Source organism: Oryx dammah, unplaced genomic scaffold, assembly GCF_014754425.2.
Source record: "Oryx dammah isolate SB20612 unplaced genomic scaffold, SCBI_Odam_1.1 HiC_scaffold_3, whole genome shotgun sequence".
NCBI lineage: Eukaryota > Metazoa > Chordata > Mammalia > Artiodactyla > Bovidae > Oryx > Oryx dammah.
In genome coordinates this window covers 112,779,356-112,791,734 of record NW_024070187.1, presented here as the reverse complement: position 1 = coordinate 112,791,734, position 12,379 = coordinate 112,779,356, and the positions used below count along the sequence as shown (strand labels likewise).

The 12,379-nt window shown below is 50.7% G+C and overlaps 1 protein-coding gene across 2 annotated transcripts in view; it reads left to right on the top strand.

Annotated features, from left to right (window-relative positions):
- Positions 1 to 12,379, top strand: part of AFAP1 (actin filament associated protein 1) — a 147,012-nt gene that overhangs the window by 66,523 nt on the left and 68,110 nt on the right. For both annotated transcript variants that reach the window (XM_040237602.1, XM_040237603.1), the window contains exons 4-5: positions 2,582 to 2,690; positions 10,823 to 11,034. In XM_040237602.1, the coding sequence (XP_040093536.1) occupies positions 2,582 to 2,690; positions 10,823 to 11,034 (321 nt within the window). The remainder of the gene's footprint in view (positions 1 to 2,581; positions 2,691 to 10,822; positions 11,035 to 12,379) is intronic.

Sequence of the window (12,379 nt, the reverse complement as noted above, 5' to 3'; positions counted from 1 at the left end):
GTGAGATCCTCTTTGGAGAGGCAGGGTGCTTCTCTAGAAATATTATTTTTTGAGGCGTATGATTTCAAAACGAAAGTTTGTGTGTGTGTGGTTTTTTTTTAAAACAATATTGTATAGAAAATTCAGTGGACTTCCCTGGCCAGCCAGTGGTTATAAGACTGCGCACTTCCAATACAGGGGTCAGGGGTTCAGTTCCTGGTCAGAGAGCTACGATGCCACATGCCGCAGGTACTGCTTAAAACCAAAAGCAAGCAAACGAACAAACAAAAAATACCCAAGAAGAAAATTCAAGCTCTACAGATGTGCATGAAACCTCGTGTTAGCATTTTGGGGAGTGACCCATCTTTGTGTAGAGGTCCGCATAAACACAGCTCCGATAGGCTAACAGGCACCTGTTTTCTTTCATGTAACAGCGTCTAGTAGAGACTTTTCAAGTAAATGACTGCAGGCGTGCACTGTCTTCCTTTTAAATGGCTGCGCGTGGAGGTGTTGGAATACCTAAACACCCTCATCTCAGGGAATATTTTGATTGCTTTTAAATTTGGAGGGAAAAACTTTTATTGAACATCCTTATATGTTTTTGCTTATGTGACCAGTTGACCTTCTTAACATGTATTTCTAGAAGTAGAATCGTGGATTTAGGGGCATACGTGCGGAGAGCTTGTGTGGAGTGCACAGCAGCAGGGTCTGAGAGTCCGCTAAGAAGTCTTGTTAGCTGAGCGCCGGCTCCTACCTCACACACCTTAGCAGCCCTGGAAAGGAGGAGTGTGCTGTGCTAATTGGCGAGTGTTTGTTTGATTCAGCCATTGGTGGTGCTTTCCCAGAACATGAATAATTCCACTGTTTCAACACACTAAGAGGAAACTGAAGCATTCTCATTTCATTAATAAAAACACTCAGGGACTCAAACAGCCATCTACCAAAAGCACCGAGCGGAGATTTTTAACCCCGATGTGGACTTCTGTTCTGCCTCGCCCAGGGATGATCGGGTATCAGGTTCCACTGTCAGCACTGCCCCTCAGGGGACCTAGATGTGGTCCAGCATGAGAGCCCAGGGTGATGGCCGGTGGGCAGCAGCCTGGGGAGGGGAGTGCAGGGGAACCAGGGCTGGGACGCTGCCTTCGAGGATGGGGCAGGGTGCTGCGGGGATGACCTGGAGTGAATTATCTTTCTTCATCTCCGAGAGGAAGGAGTGGGTTGAGCCCACAGTGGCGATTAGTCATTCGCAAAGGACTTCTTGGCTTCAGGCTTGAGTTACAGGAAAAAAAAAAAAGGTGGAGTTTCATGTTCTATAGGTCATTGTTCTCCTTGGAAACTGAACTTGGTTGCTCTTCATTTGGGGGCCCCTGTTCTCTTCCATTCCCAGTGACATCTTTCCTGTTTGTTTATAGGAGATGGGTGGTGTGAACTAGTTAGGAAAGGGGAAGAGAGTGAATATGAGAGAATATGAATCGGAAAAAGGTCACTGCTGGGCAGACCCAGGCTTGAAGACCCCAGCTTGTCAGGAAGCAGCGTCTGATTTGAGCAGGTGTTTTTAGACGCTGAGCCTCCCTTTCAGTGTCTGTGAAACGTAAGATGAAGTAGTGTGGACTTTGCAGGGTCCCCGCGTGGATGGCTGATGCAGCTTATAACCAGGGCGGCGGCTGCTCAGGGTGGTGCCAGCAGGCAGCAGGTGTTGCTGCGTGTTGGCTTTCCAGCCCTTCTGTCTCTGTTTTCCTGAGTTTCGGGAGGGAGGGATGGAGCCAGCAGGTCCTACACGTGTTCATGGGAGGAAGAGCTGGGTCTGCTTTAGTGTCGCCAGGGACGTTTGAGAGACCGGTGCTTCAGCTGGTCTTGCTAGAATTTGGATGGACCTGAGCCTGCCAGCTTTCCACATTGTGAAGTTACGGCTTTCGAAACCAGCCGACTTGTCTCAGAGTCTGTCAAGGAACTGCGATGGGACTGGGTTGAGTGGTGAGCAGATACCTGCTCCAGAGAATAACATGCAGTTTCTTTCAGAGCTGGCTCGTGGGTGATTTCCTCTTCTCTTTCTTTGTAAGTTACCCTGACACACAGGAGGAGTTTGGTGAGATAGAGGGCACACACGCTCATCTCTTCACTTGCCACGTAACGAGCGCTGCTCTGAGATGTGCGCGGGTGATCTAAACCGTCTCTGGGCCCCCCAGGGCTCTCCGGTGTGGGGTGTGGTCCTAGGAGGAGGAAGTCAGCCTGGGGACCTGGGAGGGTCAGCGGTGTGGAGTGAGCCCTTGGGTGGAGGGGAGGAGAGACCCCCGTCTCTGCTCTGGGGCGGGGTTTGCGAGGGCCAGTGACTGCAGCCTCTGCCTGAGTTTGTGTCTGGTGGTGGCTGGCGAGTGGCATCGATTGAGCGGCGTGGCCAGGGCCAGGCAGAAGGCGGTCGTGGGCAGCCGAGCAGTGGAGACCCCGCCAGCAGCTGAACTTTGGAAACTCTTTGTAGGCTGGTGTCACTTTTCGGTGGAGACGTCACAAAGGAGAGAGGACTGTGCCCGTGGACACTGTCAGGCAAAACTCCAGAATCCTCTGCTAACGCTGGTGCTCTGCTCTTTTTCTTCCCTTCACTCAGCCACCCGACAACGGGCCGCCACCGCTCCCAACGTCCTCTCTGCCGGAAGGCTACTACGAGGAGGCCGTGCCCCTGAGTCCCGGGAAAGCTCCGGAGTACATCACCTCAAGTGAGTGGCCTCCTGTCCAGCCAGGCTGTTAGGGAGCCCCCCGTTTCCTGGGGTAAAGGGGAGTTGGAGCATACTCAACAGCATGGAAGTTTAGAATCAGGAGATCCTGAACCCAAGGAAGGGAATATAGGAAGGGCTTTGAGAAGTCTAAGGTGTCCTCCACATACCTTGGGTAATTTCAGATGGTTGTCCTTTTTTGTGACTCAAAATTAGTGAAATCCTGTTGCCATGGGAACATGTCTCAGCTAGTGAAATGTGTTCCCTTTGGTCAGAAGGGGATGGCCTTTTGGGGCATGTGCCCATGGGGTCCCCGCCGGCTTGACCAGGGCACATCCCTTGGAGGCTGCATTCATGGTGCCACCACGAGGGCATGTCTACAAGATGCATACAAAACAAGCAGACATATCACAGCTGTTTGTTTCGTTTTTAAATTTATTTCTTATTCAAGTATGGTCAAATTACAATGTTGTGTTAACTACTGCTATGCAGCAAAGTGACTCAGCTGTATCCTTTTTCATATTCTTTCCCAGTATGGTTTATCACAGGATATTGAATAGAGTTCCCTGTGCTGCGCAGTAGGACCTTGCTGTTTATCTTTTCCATATGTAACCAGTTTGCATCTGCTAACCCCAAACTCCCAATCCATCCCTCTCCCACCCCCACCCCCTTGGCAACCACCAGCCTGTTCTCTGAGTCCCTGCTTCTGTTGCTGTTTCATTGAGAAGTTCATTTGTGCCATATTCTACATTCCACATGTAAGTGATACCGGATGGTCTTCGTCTTTCTCTGTCTGACTTAGTTCACTTAGTAGGATCATCTCTGTGTCCACCCATGTTGCTGCAGACAGTGCTGTTTTGTTCTTTTTTATGGCTGAGCACTGTTCCATTGAACGTATGTGCCGCAGCGTCTTTGTCCACTCACCTGTTGACTGACATTCAGGTTGTTTCCTGTGTCTTTTCTTCATTTACATAGGTTTTACCAGAATGTTTTTGCCTAAGTTACGGCTATCATGACACGGCTGTTCTCTTCCTGCTGGGGACTCAGAAGTGCCCCTTTATTGGCAGCCAACTTTCACATTCACAGAGAGAAGGACATGCTGGCATTGAACACCTTTTTGTAGTGATATCTAGAATTTGTTTCTAGAGCTTTGGCTTTATTTCTCCCCCTTATACTCTGGAGTCTGTATAGTCAAGGCTATGGTTTTCCCAGTGGTCATGTATAGATGTGAGAGTCAAACCATAAGGAAGACTGAGCGCCGAAGAACTGAAGCTTTGGAACTGTGGTTGGAGAAGATCTTGAGAGGCCCTTGGACAGCAAGGAGATCCAACCAGTCCATCCTAAAGGAAATCAGTCCTGGATGTTCATTGGAAGGACTGATGCTGAAGTTCCAATACTTTGGCCACCTGATGTGAAGAAGTGACTCATTGGAAGAGACCCTGATGCTGGGAAAGATTGAAGGCGGGAGAAGGGGACAACAGAGGATGAGATGGTTGGACGGCATCACCGACTTGATGGACATGAGTTTGAGTAAGCTCTGGGAGTTGGTGAAGGACAGGGAAGCCTGGTATGCTACAGTCCACGGGGTGCAAAGAGTCGGACACAACCGAGCAGCTGAACAACAGCAGAAAGTACTCTGGTGGGCAGAATGCTTTGTCTCGTAATGAGGCAGACATGGCCTCTCCAAGTGTGCTGACTTAGGGAACCCAGCTTGCCTTTCCCGTAAAACATGGACAAAATGGGAGTGAAAGAGTATTAGCTTGTACCGTAGAGAGACTCCCCTTGCCTGTCATCCTACCTCCTCTGTTTTCAGACACGTTCTCCTTCATCCTCACCATCCGCCTGTCACCGGAGTCTCTGCTTCATGCAGACTTGGGGTTTGCCGTCTTTCTCTCCCCTGGCAGCACGCAAGAGGAGCCATTAGAGCAAAGTGGAATCTGACTTGCTTGTTCACAGGGGATCCCCTTGGGATGTTTTGTGAACACGAACAGGGACACGCAGAAGCCAGGCGGGCTGGACTTCAGGGCCCAGGGCCTTTCCCGCTCACTCATGCCCACTCTCTCTGGAAACTTCCTACAGAGGCTCAGCCCAGCGTCAGTAGGTGTTCATTGTTCCGAATGAGGTCTGAGTGAGTGAAGGGATTGTTCTCATGAGAGGGCTGTGAAATCTCGGGTCTCGAGATCTGGAAATTAAATATTTTAATTTCTCTTTCACTTCAGAACCATTTGGCAAAAATGCATTTAAATCATTTCTTAAGCGTCAACTGCCTCAGGAGATAGTAAATTAAGTAGAAAACACACAGAAGTTAAACAACTTGTTCATTGGATCCCTTTCTTTCTGAGAGCTGAGAATAAAGAACAAAAACATCTTGATGAGGGTATTTCCCAGCTCTGGGGACATTTGGTCCCAGCTGTCTCCCGCCTCCACTCCCCCTTCCTCCAACATGCTCTTTTTGTTTTACCTGTAGGAGCCTGTGGTTATTTTCAGTCCAAGAAGCCCCGCCTGACTGGTGTGTCGTGTCCTGATTTGCTGACGGGCAGGCCCCTTGGGTTGAGCTAATTCTAAGGAAACAGTCATGGAAGGACTGCTGCTTGGGGAGGCAGCAGGTCAGGAAAGCTCACACTCTGGGCTTCTTAACCCAAGAGTCTGTGGCTGAACCTTGGCTGCAGGCGGGGACCCCTCCCGGTGGACCCGTGGCAGGGGGCTGAGTCCAGGTCTGGCCAGGGTCACACACCTCTCACTTATTGTGGACTTCGGGCAACTTTGTTGAGCTCTCTGTCATGTCTGGTTTGTCAGAGAAGCAGGATCATATAAGTGTGGTAGAGTGAGGGTGTGTGGTAGACATGAGGCCCTATGCAGTCGTGGGAACCTGGGAAGATGAGTGTCACAGGCCAGCTGTCATCAAGGAGAGCTGGGCGAAGCCTGGGGGCAAGGAAGGTTGCTGGGAACCTGCTCTGCCTCTCACCTCCCCACACGGGGGCCCTGCCTGAGAGGCTGGACCACGGCTCCGCAGAGCTGCATGCCTACCAGTCTCTTGACCTGCCCGTGTACTGGCAGCCGCTTCCTGTTTGCCTTCCAGGTCACCCACAAACTTCCTGTGTGGCCAGTCCTAACCTAGAGGCATCCAGGGAAGGGAATTTAGGGGAATGCTGAGTTGATACCGGGTGAAAAGCACCAGTGTTGGTCTTGGCTTGGTTTGGTATCCCTACACCCCTCTTTACCACGGTGAATTTCCAAGTAAAGACAGGAGCCGAGTCATGGCTCAGTCTAACACCATTCAACTGTGGCCAGAAACTCCCCAACTCCCCCAGAGGATACAGTGTCCTCTGTCCAAATTGGGTGACACTGTTCTCTCGTAGCCAAGTTATGCTCTCCCCCTTGAGTGACTGTAACTGTTAGGCCTGATGGAGCCCGATGGAGGTGATGGAGCTGGATGGAGGTGATGGAACCTGATGGGGATGATGGCACCTGATGGAGGTGATGGAGCTGGATGGAGGTGATGGAGCCAGATGGGGCTGATGGATGGAGGTGATGGAACCTGATGGAGGTTATGGACCAGAGATGATGGGGCCTGATAGAGATGATGGAGCCAGATGGGGATGATGGAGCCCGATAGAGAGGCGCCTGCTCTGGCATGATGCTGCATGCTCCTTGGTGGGTGGGATGACCCAGAGCCCAAGTGGGGCAACTTGGGTTAGTGGGAATGTGATCAAACTTTTAGACTCTCCTGGGGGTACTGGAGAGACAAAGCTATTTCCTGAAAATGACCTGGTTCTCATCGGAGATTGTTGAAGCTGTGCTTCAAAATCGCCCCTGGGAGAGCATGCCAAAGGCTTCCGTGTCAGTGTCTGAAACGGTTGAGCCGAGAAGCAGAAGCACCTCAAGGTGGCGCAGGAGATTTACTCCAGGGCCTGGACCTCACATGATGTGGGGCTGCTGAAGGAGTCAGCGGGAGGCTGTCCCCCCGCGTGCGGAAGCAGAGCTGGCCTCAGTGGCGGGGCATGGACGCACCATTGGTGACTCTCTGCCCTCCTGCCCAACTCCATGTCTTTCTTCACTTTGCACAGGGTCCTCATTACCTCCTCACCAAATCATAAATTCCAGCGCCAACAGCGGACTCCTGGATGCCCTGTTTCAGCCTCCAGGAGGCAGCCCGGCTCTGCTGGGAGGCTGCCCAAGAGACTGGTGTGTTGTCCTGCATGCTCAGACTCTTACTCCCAACCGCTTGGTTTGCGAAGTTGGCTGACATTCTTCCAGCATGATTCTGTCAGCCCTGCTCTCAGCAGAAGGCGGGTCATGAACTCACTGTCCTCTCAGTGAGCGGACCTCATCCCGTGGACTTCAACCCATCCTCCCCATGATGTGAAGGGCGGCTAGGGCATGGTCTGCTCTTTCAGTTCAGAATCAGAATCAGCCAAAGCCGTCTTCCTTCGTCAGGATGTGGTCTTGGATGAGTCACCTGCTCTCCCAACATCATCCTTCCTTCCCTCTGAGATAAGGACACAGCTGTGCACCCACCTCCGGGCGGCTGAGAGGACCAGTGAAGCAGGACATGTGACTGCAGAGCCAGCCTCCTCTTCTCACAGCTTTATCCCACAGCGTGCAAATATAAATATAAAAAGTACTGCCTGGGGGCTTCCCTGGTGGCGCAGTGGCAAAGAGTCCGCCTGCCAGTACAGGAGACGCGGCTTTAATCTCTGATCCAGGAAGATCCCACATCCCATGGAGCATCTAAGCCAGTGCTCCACAGCTGCTGAGCCTAGGAACCACAGCTCCTGAAGCCCACACACCCAGAGCCCGTGCTCCCCAACAGGAGAAGCCGCCGCAGCAAGAAGCTTGCTCGCCACACCTAGAGAAAAGCGTGCACAGCATCAAAGACCCAACATGGCCCAAAATAAGTCAATAAAACTATTTAGAAAGAAGCACTGCCTGACACATGGGAAGTGCTCATTGAATATTTCTTTCATGAATGAAATGAGATTTTCCCATCGCTGGCTGATTTAGTCGTTCATTCTGTTGTTCATTTGTTCACTCAGTGTTTAGTGAATTTGATATTCTAGAAAGTGAGTTAAGCACTGAGGGGTCCATGGCCCCCCAAGCGGCTATGAGCATGGTCTTTCTGGGATAAAATAGGACTTGATCCACTGCCCGACTGAAATCTGTCAGCAAACCTTGGACCTTGGAGTAGCTCGTGGTCTTTCACAGGTTCCTGCTTTCTTCCCTGGGCCCTATGTTCCAGCCACACTAAAATTAAAAAAAAAAAAGCTTTTATTATAAAATACATTTGTCAAACAGTGCATAAAATATGAATTTATGCTTAATGACTTTGCATAAAATGGAACATCGAAATGTCACCACCAGGTCAAGAGGAGAGCACTGTCAGCCCCGGAAGCCCCTCCTCCCTCTTGACAGCCTCCTCCCCGCAAGGGTTGCCCCTGACTTGGCTTCGGTGACAGAGACGTAAATACTGTTGAAAAGCGCGCGGTTTGCGCAGTGGTTCATATTTTCCATTGCTTTTGCAAGTCACGTTCCTTCTCCTGGCCTCTCCTGTCTGGCTGGGGCCGTCGCATACGCAGTGGAGGCCGACGGCTCTGTCCAGCCTTCCCCGTGTGCCCTGTGCACGGCCCTCTGGTTGCCCACCTGTCTGAGTACTCGAAGTGTGGATCTGGAGACCAGTCTTATTTACCTTGAGTTAGAATGTGAATTTAACTGTGGCTGCCGTGTGAACAGGGGCTGTTGTGTAGACGAGACGCTGGCGTATGGGGGACGGTGAGTGTGCGCTGGCCCGTGTGTGTGTGTGTGTTACTGTGGGGGAAGGCGTGCAGAGGAGGAGGAGAAAGGCCTTGACTCAAGCAGCGCGGGAGGGGAGCTGGACTCTTCCCTCCACGGTGGTCTGTAACCTATACCCTTCAGGCGCTCACATCCCCAGCCCCACACGTCTCTTGGCACAGCATCCTTCCCACCATCACGGCAGACGCCTCTTAACTGTCACCCAGCTTCAGCCCACTCTCTGCCACTGCCAGAGTTACCTCTAGGGTCAGTTATCCTAGTCTAGACTGGTCACCCTAGTCTCTTCCATAAAATTCCCCCCGACTTCTTTAGTAGGATTTAAAAGTTAAACCATCGATCACTCTATTCCCCACCTCCCTTATTAAATAATTCTTTGCAAGGAAGTTAACATACACACATGTCTCCTGATTACAGATTACAGCCCAGTTTCTGGTGAGTTCTGTTCTGTAGAAGGCCGGCCAGTTCTCATGCATCCAGTGGCTTCAGCCACAGATTCTCCTTATCTGTCCTTCATTCCTTGTTGAGGTGTTCACTTCTCACATGTATTATGAAAAACAAATGTATTCCAGATGTGTCTGGGGTTGAGGGAATGCCGAGGTGAATCAGACACTGCCTCCAGGACCTTTTGATCCAGCAGGGCTGAAGCGATCAAGATCACTGGCAGTCACTTGTGTTGATTAATCATTTTTAAGATGCCAGCCATCCTTCTGAGGGCTTTGCATTCAAGTTGATCTAACAGTTCTCCAGATGACGATGGCAACATCAACTCAACGGACATGAGTTTGAGCCGCCTCTGGGAACGACAGGGGAGTCTGACGTGCTCCATTTCGTGGGGTTGCAAAGAGCTGGACTAAGCGACTGAACAACAAGCAACAGTTCCCCCTTCTACACACGTGTATCGCTTGCTCTGTGCCAGGCCCTTTGCGAAGCACTGGGACAGTCACATCCAGCAAGGGGGTCTCCCTTCCTGCAGGGAGACAGCTTGATGTGGGACAGACGGGTGACAACACAGTGGCCGAGTTACGTGCTGAGTGGTGTGGAAGCCGAGGGGAGGGTCGTCTCACTTGGCATCTGAGCTCAGACTGCTGTAACACAATATCACCCACTGGCTGGCAAAACGATGCTTTTTATGTTCTCAGAGTTGTGTAGGCTTGAAGTCCAAGATCAGGGCTCCAACGTGATCAGCTTGTGGTGAGCACTCTCTTCCTGGTGTACGGGTGGCTGCCTTCTCCCCATGTCCTCACGTGGCAGGGAGAGAGAACTCCAGGTCTCCCTCTTCCTCTTCTTCTCGGTGGATTCGGACCCACTCACATAACCTCGTTTAACCATAATTACCTCCTAAGAGTCCTGTCTCCAACAGTGACATTGGGGTTGGAGCTTCAACACCTGAATGTGGGGGGCACCCAGTTAAGTGTACAGCCGTCAGGGCTGGTGATCCAGGGAGGGCTTCATGGAGTAGGTGCTCTGAGTTAAATCCTAAGTGATGAGCATATATCCAGGCAAAGGTAGGAGATGGAGTGGGATAAACAGGGAGCCTGGGTGAGAGCAGTGTGTGCACAGACCCTGAGGAAGGGAAAATGGGCTCTGGTATGTAAGTGTTGACGTGCTGTAGAGTAGGAGGGGTGGGCGTGGACATCTGTGGCAACCCGCAGGGTGGCCTGACTGAGCGGGGTGGTCTGGGTCTGGATCTTGAACCTTAAGAAGGGTTGGTGCATGTGGTGATGCCAGGAGGAAGGAGGGCATTGCAGACTTGAAAGAACTTTTAAAAATATATTTACTTATTTGGTTTCCTTGAGTCTTTGGTTGCAGTGCATGGACCCCCAAGTAGCTAAAGGCTTCGGATCACACAGGCTCAGTAGCTGTGGTGCATGGGCTTGCTGGCCTCTTGGCATGTGGGATCCTAGTTCGCCAACCAGGGATCACACTCAGGTCTCCTGCATTGGAAGGTGAATTCTAAATCGCTGGACCACCGGGGAAGTCCTGAAAGGACTTTCACATCAAGGTGTGGGTGGGAGTTTCCTTTGGCAGAAACCATTGTTGAATAGGGGTCATGGCACCCAGCGAGACTATGGCGAGGATTTAACAGGGTGGGGCCTGCAGGTGCTGAAGTGGTTTTTATAAATGCAGAATTCTTTGTCACTTCATTTGAAAACCCTTTGTTGAGTTTCTCCTACCTACGTCTGAGTTACCTTCCCCCTAGTTTTGCCAGTTGATATTTTCCAAGCACCCTGAATGCAGAAACCCCCTCCTCACTTACAAATAAAATAATGGAGCCCACAGGTCATCCTCAAGATAAGGTTTTTGCAACCAGGTTTTTGCTCACTTGTATTTCTCATTTTTGCCAGATTATGACTCTGATGCGATGAGTAGCTCTTACGAATCGTACGACGAGGAGGAGGAGGATGGGAAGGGGAAGAAGACGCGGCACCAGTGGCCTTCAGAGGAAGCCTCCATGGACCTGGTAAAGGATGCCAAGATCTGTGCCTTCCTCCTGCGGAAGAAGCGCTTCGGGCAGTGGACCAAGTTACTCTGCGTCATCAAAGACACCAAACTGCTGGTAAAGCCTCGCCACTCGGTTCTCTTGTGTAGAGTCGGTGAGATGCAGTGGGCCATCTAACCAGGTGGAATCTACGCCCGGGCAACATTCACCTTGGTGGACACAGAGGAAGCGCTGAAGCGCTGGCCCGTGACCTGCCGTCAGCAAGCTTGGCTGAGGCTCCCGTGCCTTTAACGCCCTTTTCTTGCCAGCTCCCTAAGCACTCAGCGGGCAAAACCATCCCCGCCTTGGGCCAGCGTCTGCGGCTCGTGTCAGTGGAAATGCACGCTGCTGGAGCTTGCCAGACGTTGCAGGATGGATTTTCTCATTTGTAGTGAGTCAGTGAATTCCTCAAAGCCAGGTCATCGAAGGCGGATGGGCAGGCCCGGCGAGGTCTGGGGGACAGTGCCCAGGAAAGGAAATTCTTCTGGAGAGCTAAAAGCTGACTCTTTTTCCTTTTTTTGTAACTCAGGGAGGCAGAATAGAAAGAGTGAGTAGCAGAGGAGCGGGGGCAGGAGGACACACACCCTCTGCTGCAGGCGCCACGGGGGAGCCTAGAGGGGAAGCGAGAGCCTTTGAGACTCATCCTCTGTCCCTCCTCCCTCCTTCCTTCCCAGCTTCAGAAATCACGGTTGGCTGTTGGCATTAAGAATGTTAGACTCTGTTTTTGTATTGCCTTCAAATGAAGCTTGGGGAACAAAAATCACTCAAAATTCCATCATTAAAACAGAACACATGAGGGTGTATGATTCTGTATCTCACTTTTCAGTGGAGCAGAGAACCTCCCTTTTAAAAAAACAGTCTCATCTGTGAATTATGGGAATCTTATTTTACTAGATTCTTAGGACATACTATGTTTTTTGATTCATGGTTTTGTAAAAAACAAACAAACAAACAAACAAAAATCAACCTTTTTAAGCAGTGAGAGTACATGTTTTTTTCCACATGTGTGGCCTGAATTTCTCCCAAATTTAGACTATGCCAAAAAATGATGATGCCACGGGGGAATTTTAAAGTAAAGAACGAAAGAAAAAAAGATTAAAAAGATTAATATGGTCCGTATTTACAATCTGACATAATGGCTGCAAGATGTGGATATGTTATATAAACGTTTAAAAATACACAGTTGGCTCTTGTGTAAAGGGCTTCCCTAGTGGCTTAGCTAGTAAACAATCTGTCTGCAATGCAGGAGACCTGGGCTCGATCTCTGGGTTGGGAAGATTCCCTGGAGAAGGGAAAGGCTACCCCACTCCTGTATTCTGGCCTGGAGAATTCCAGGGACTGTATGTATAGTCCATGGGGTCGCAAAGAGTCAGACTCGACTGAGCGACTTTCACTTCACTTCTCATGTAAAAGAAGTTTTAGA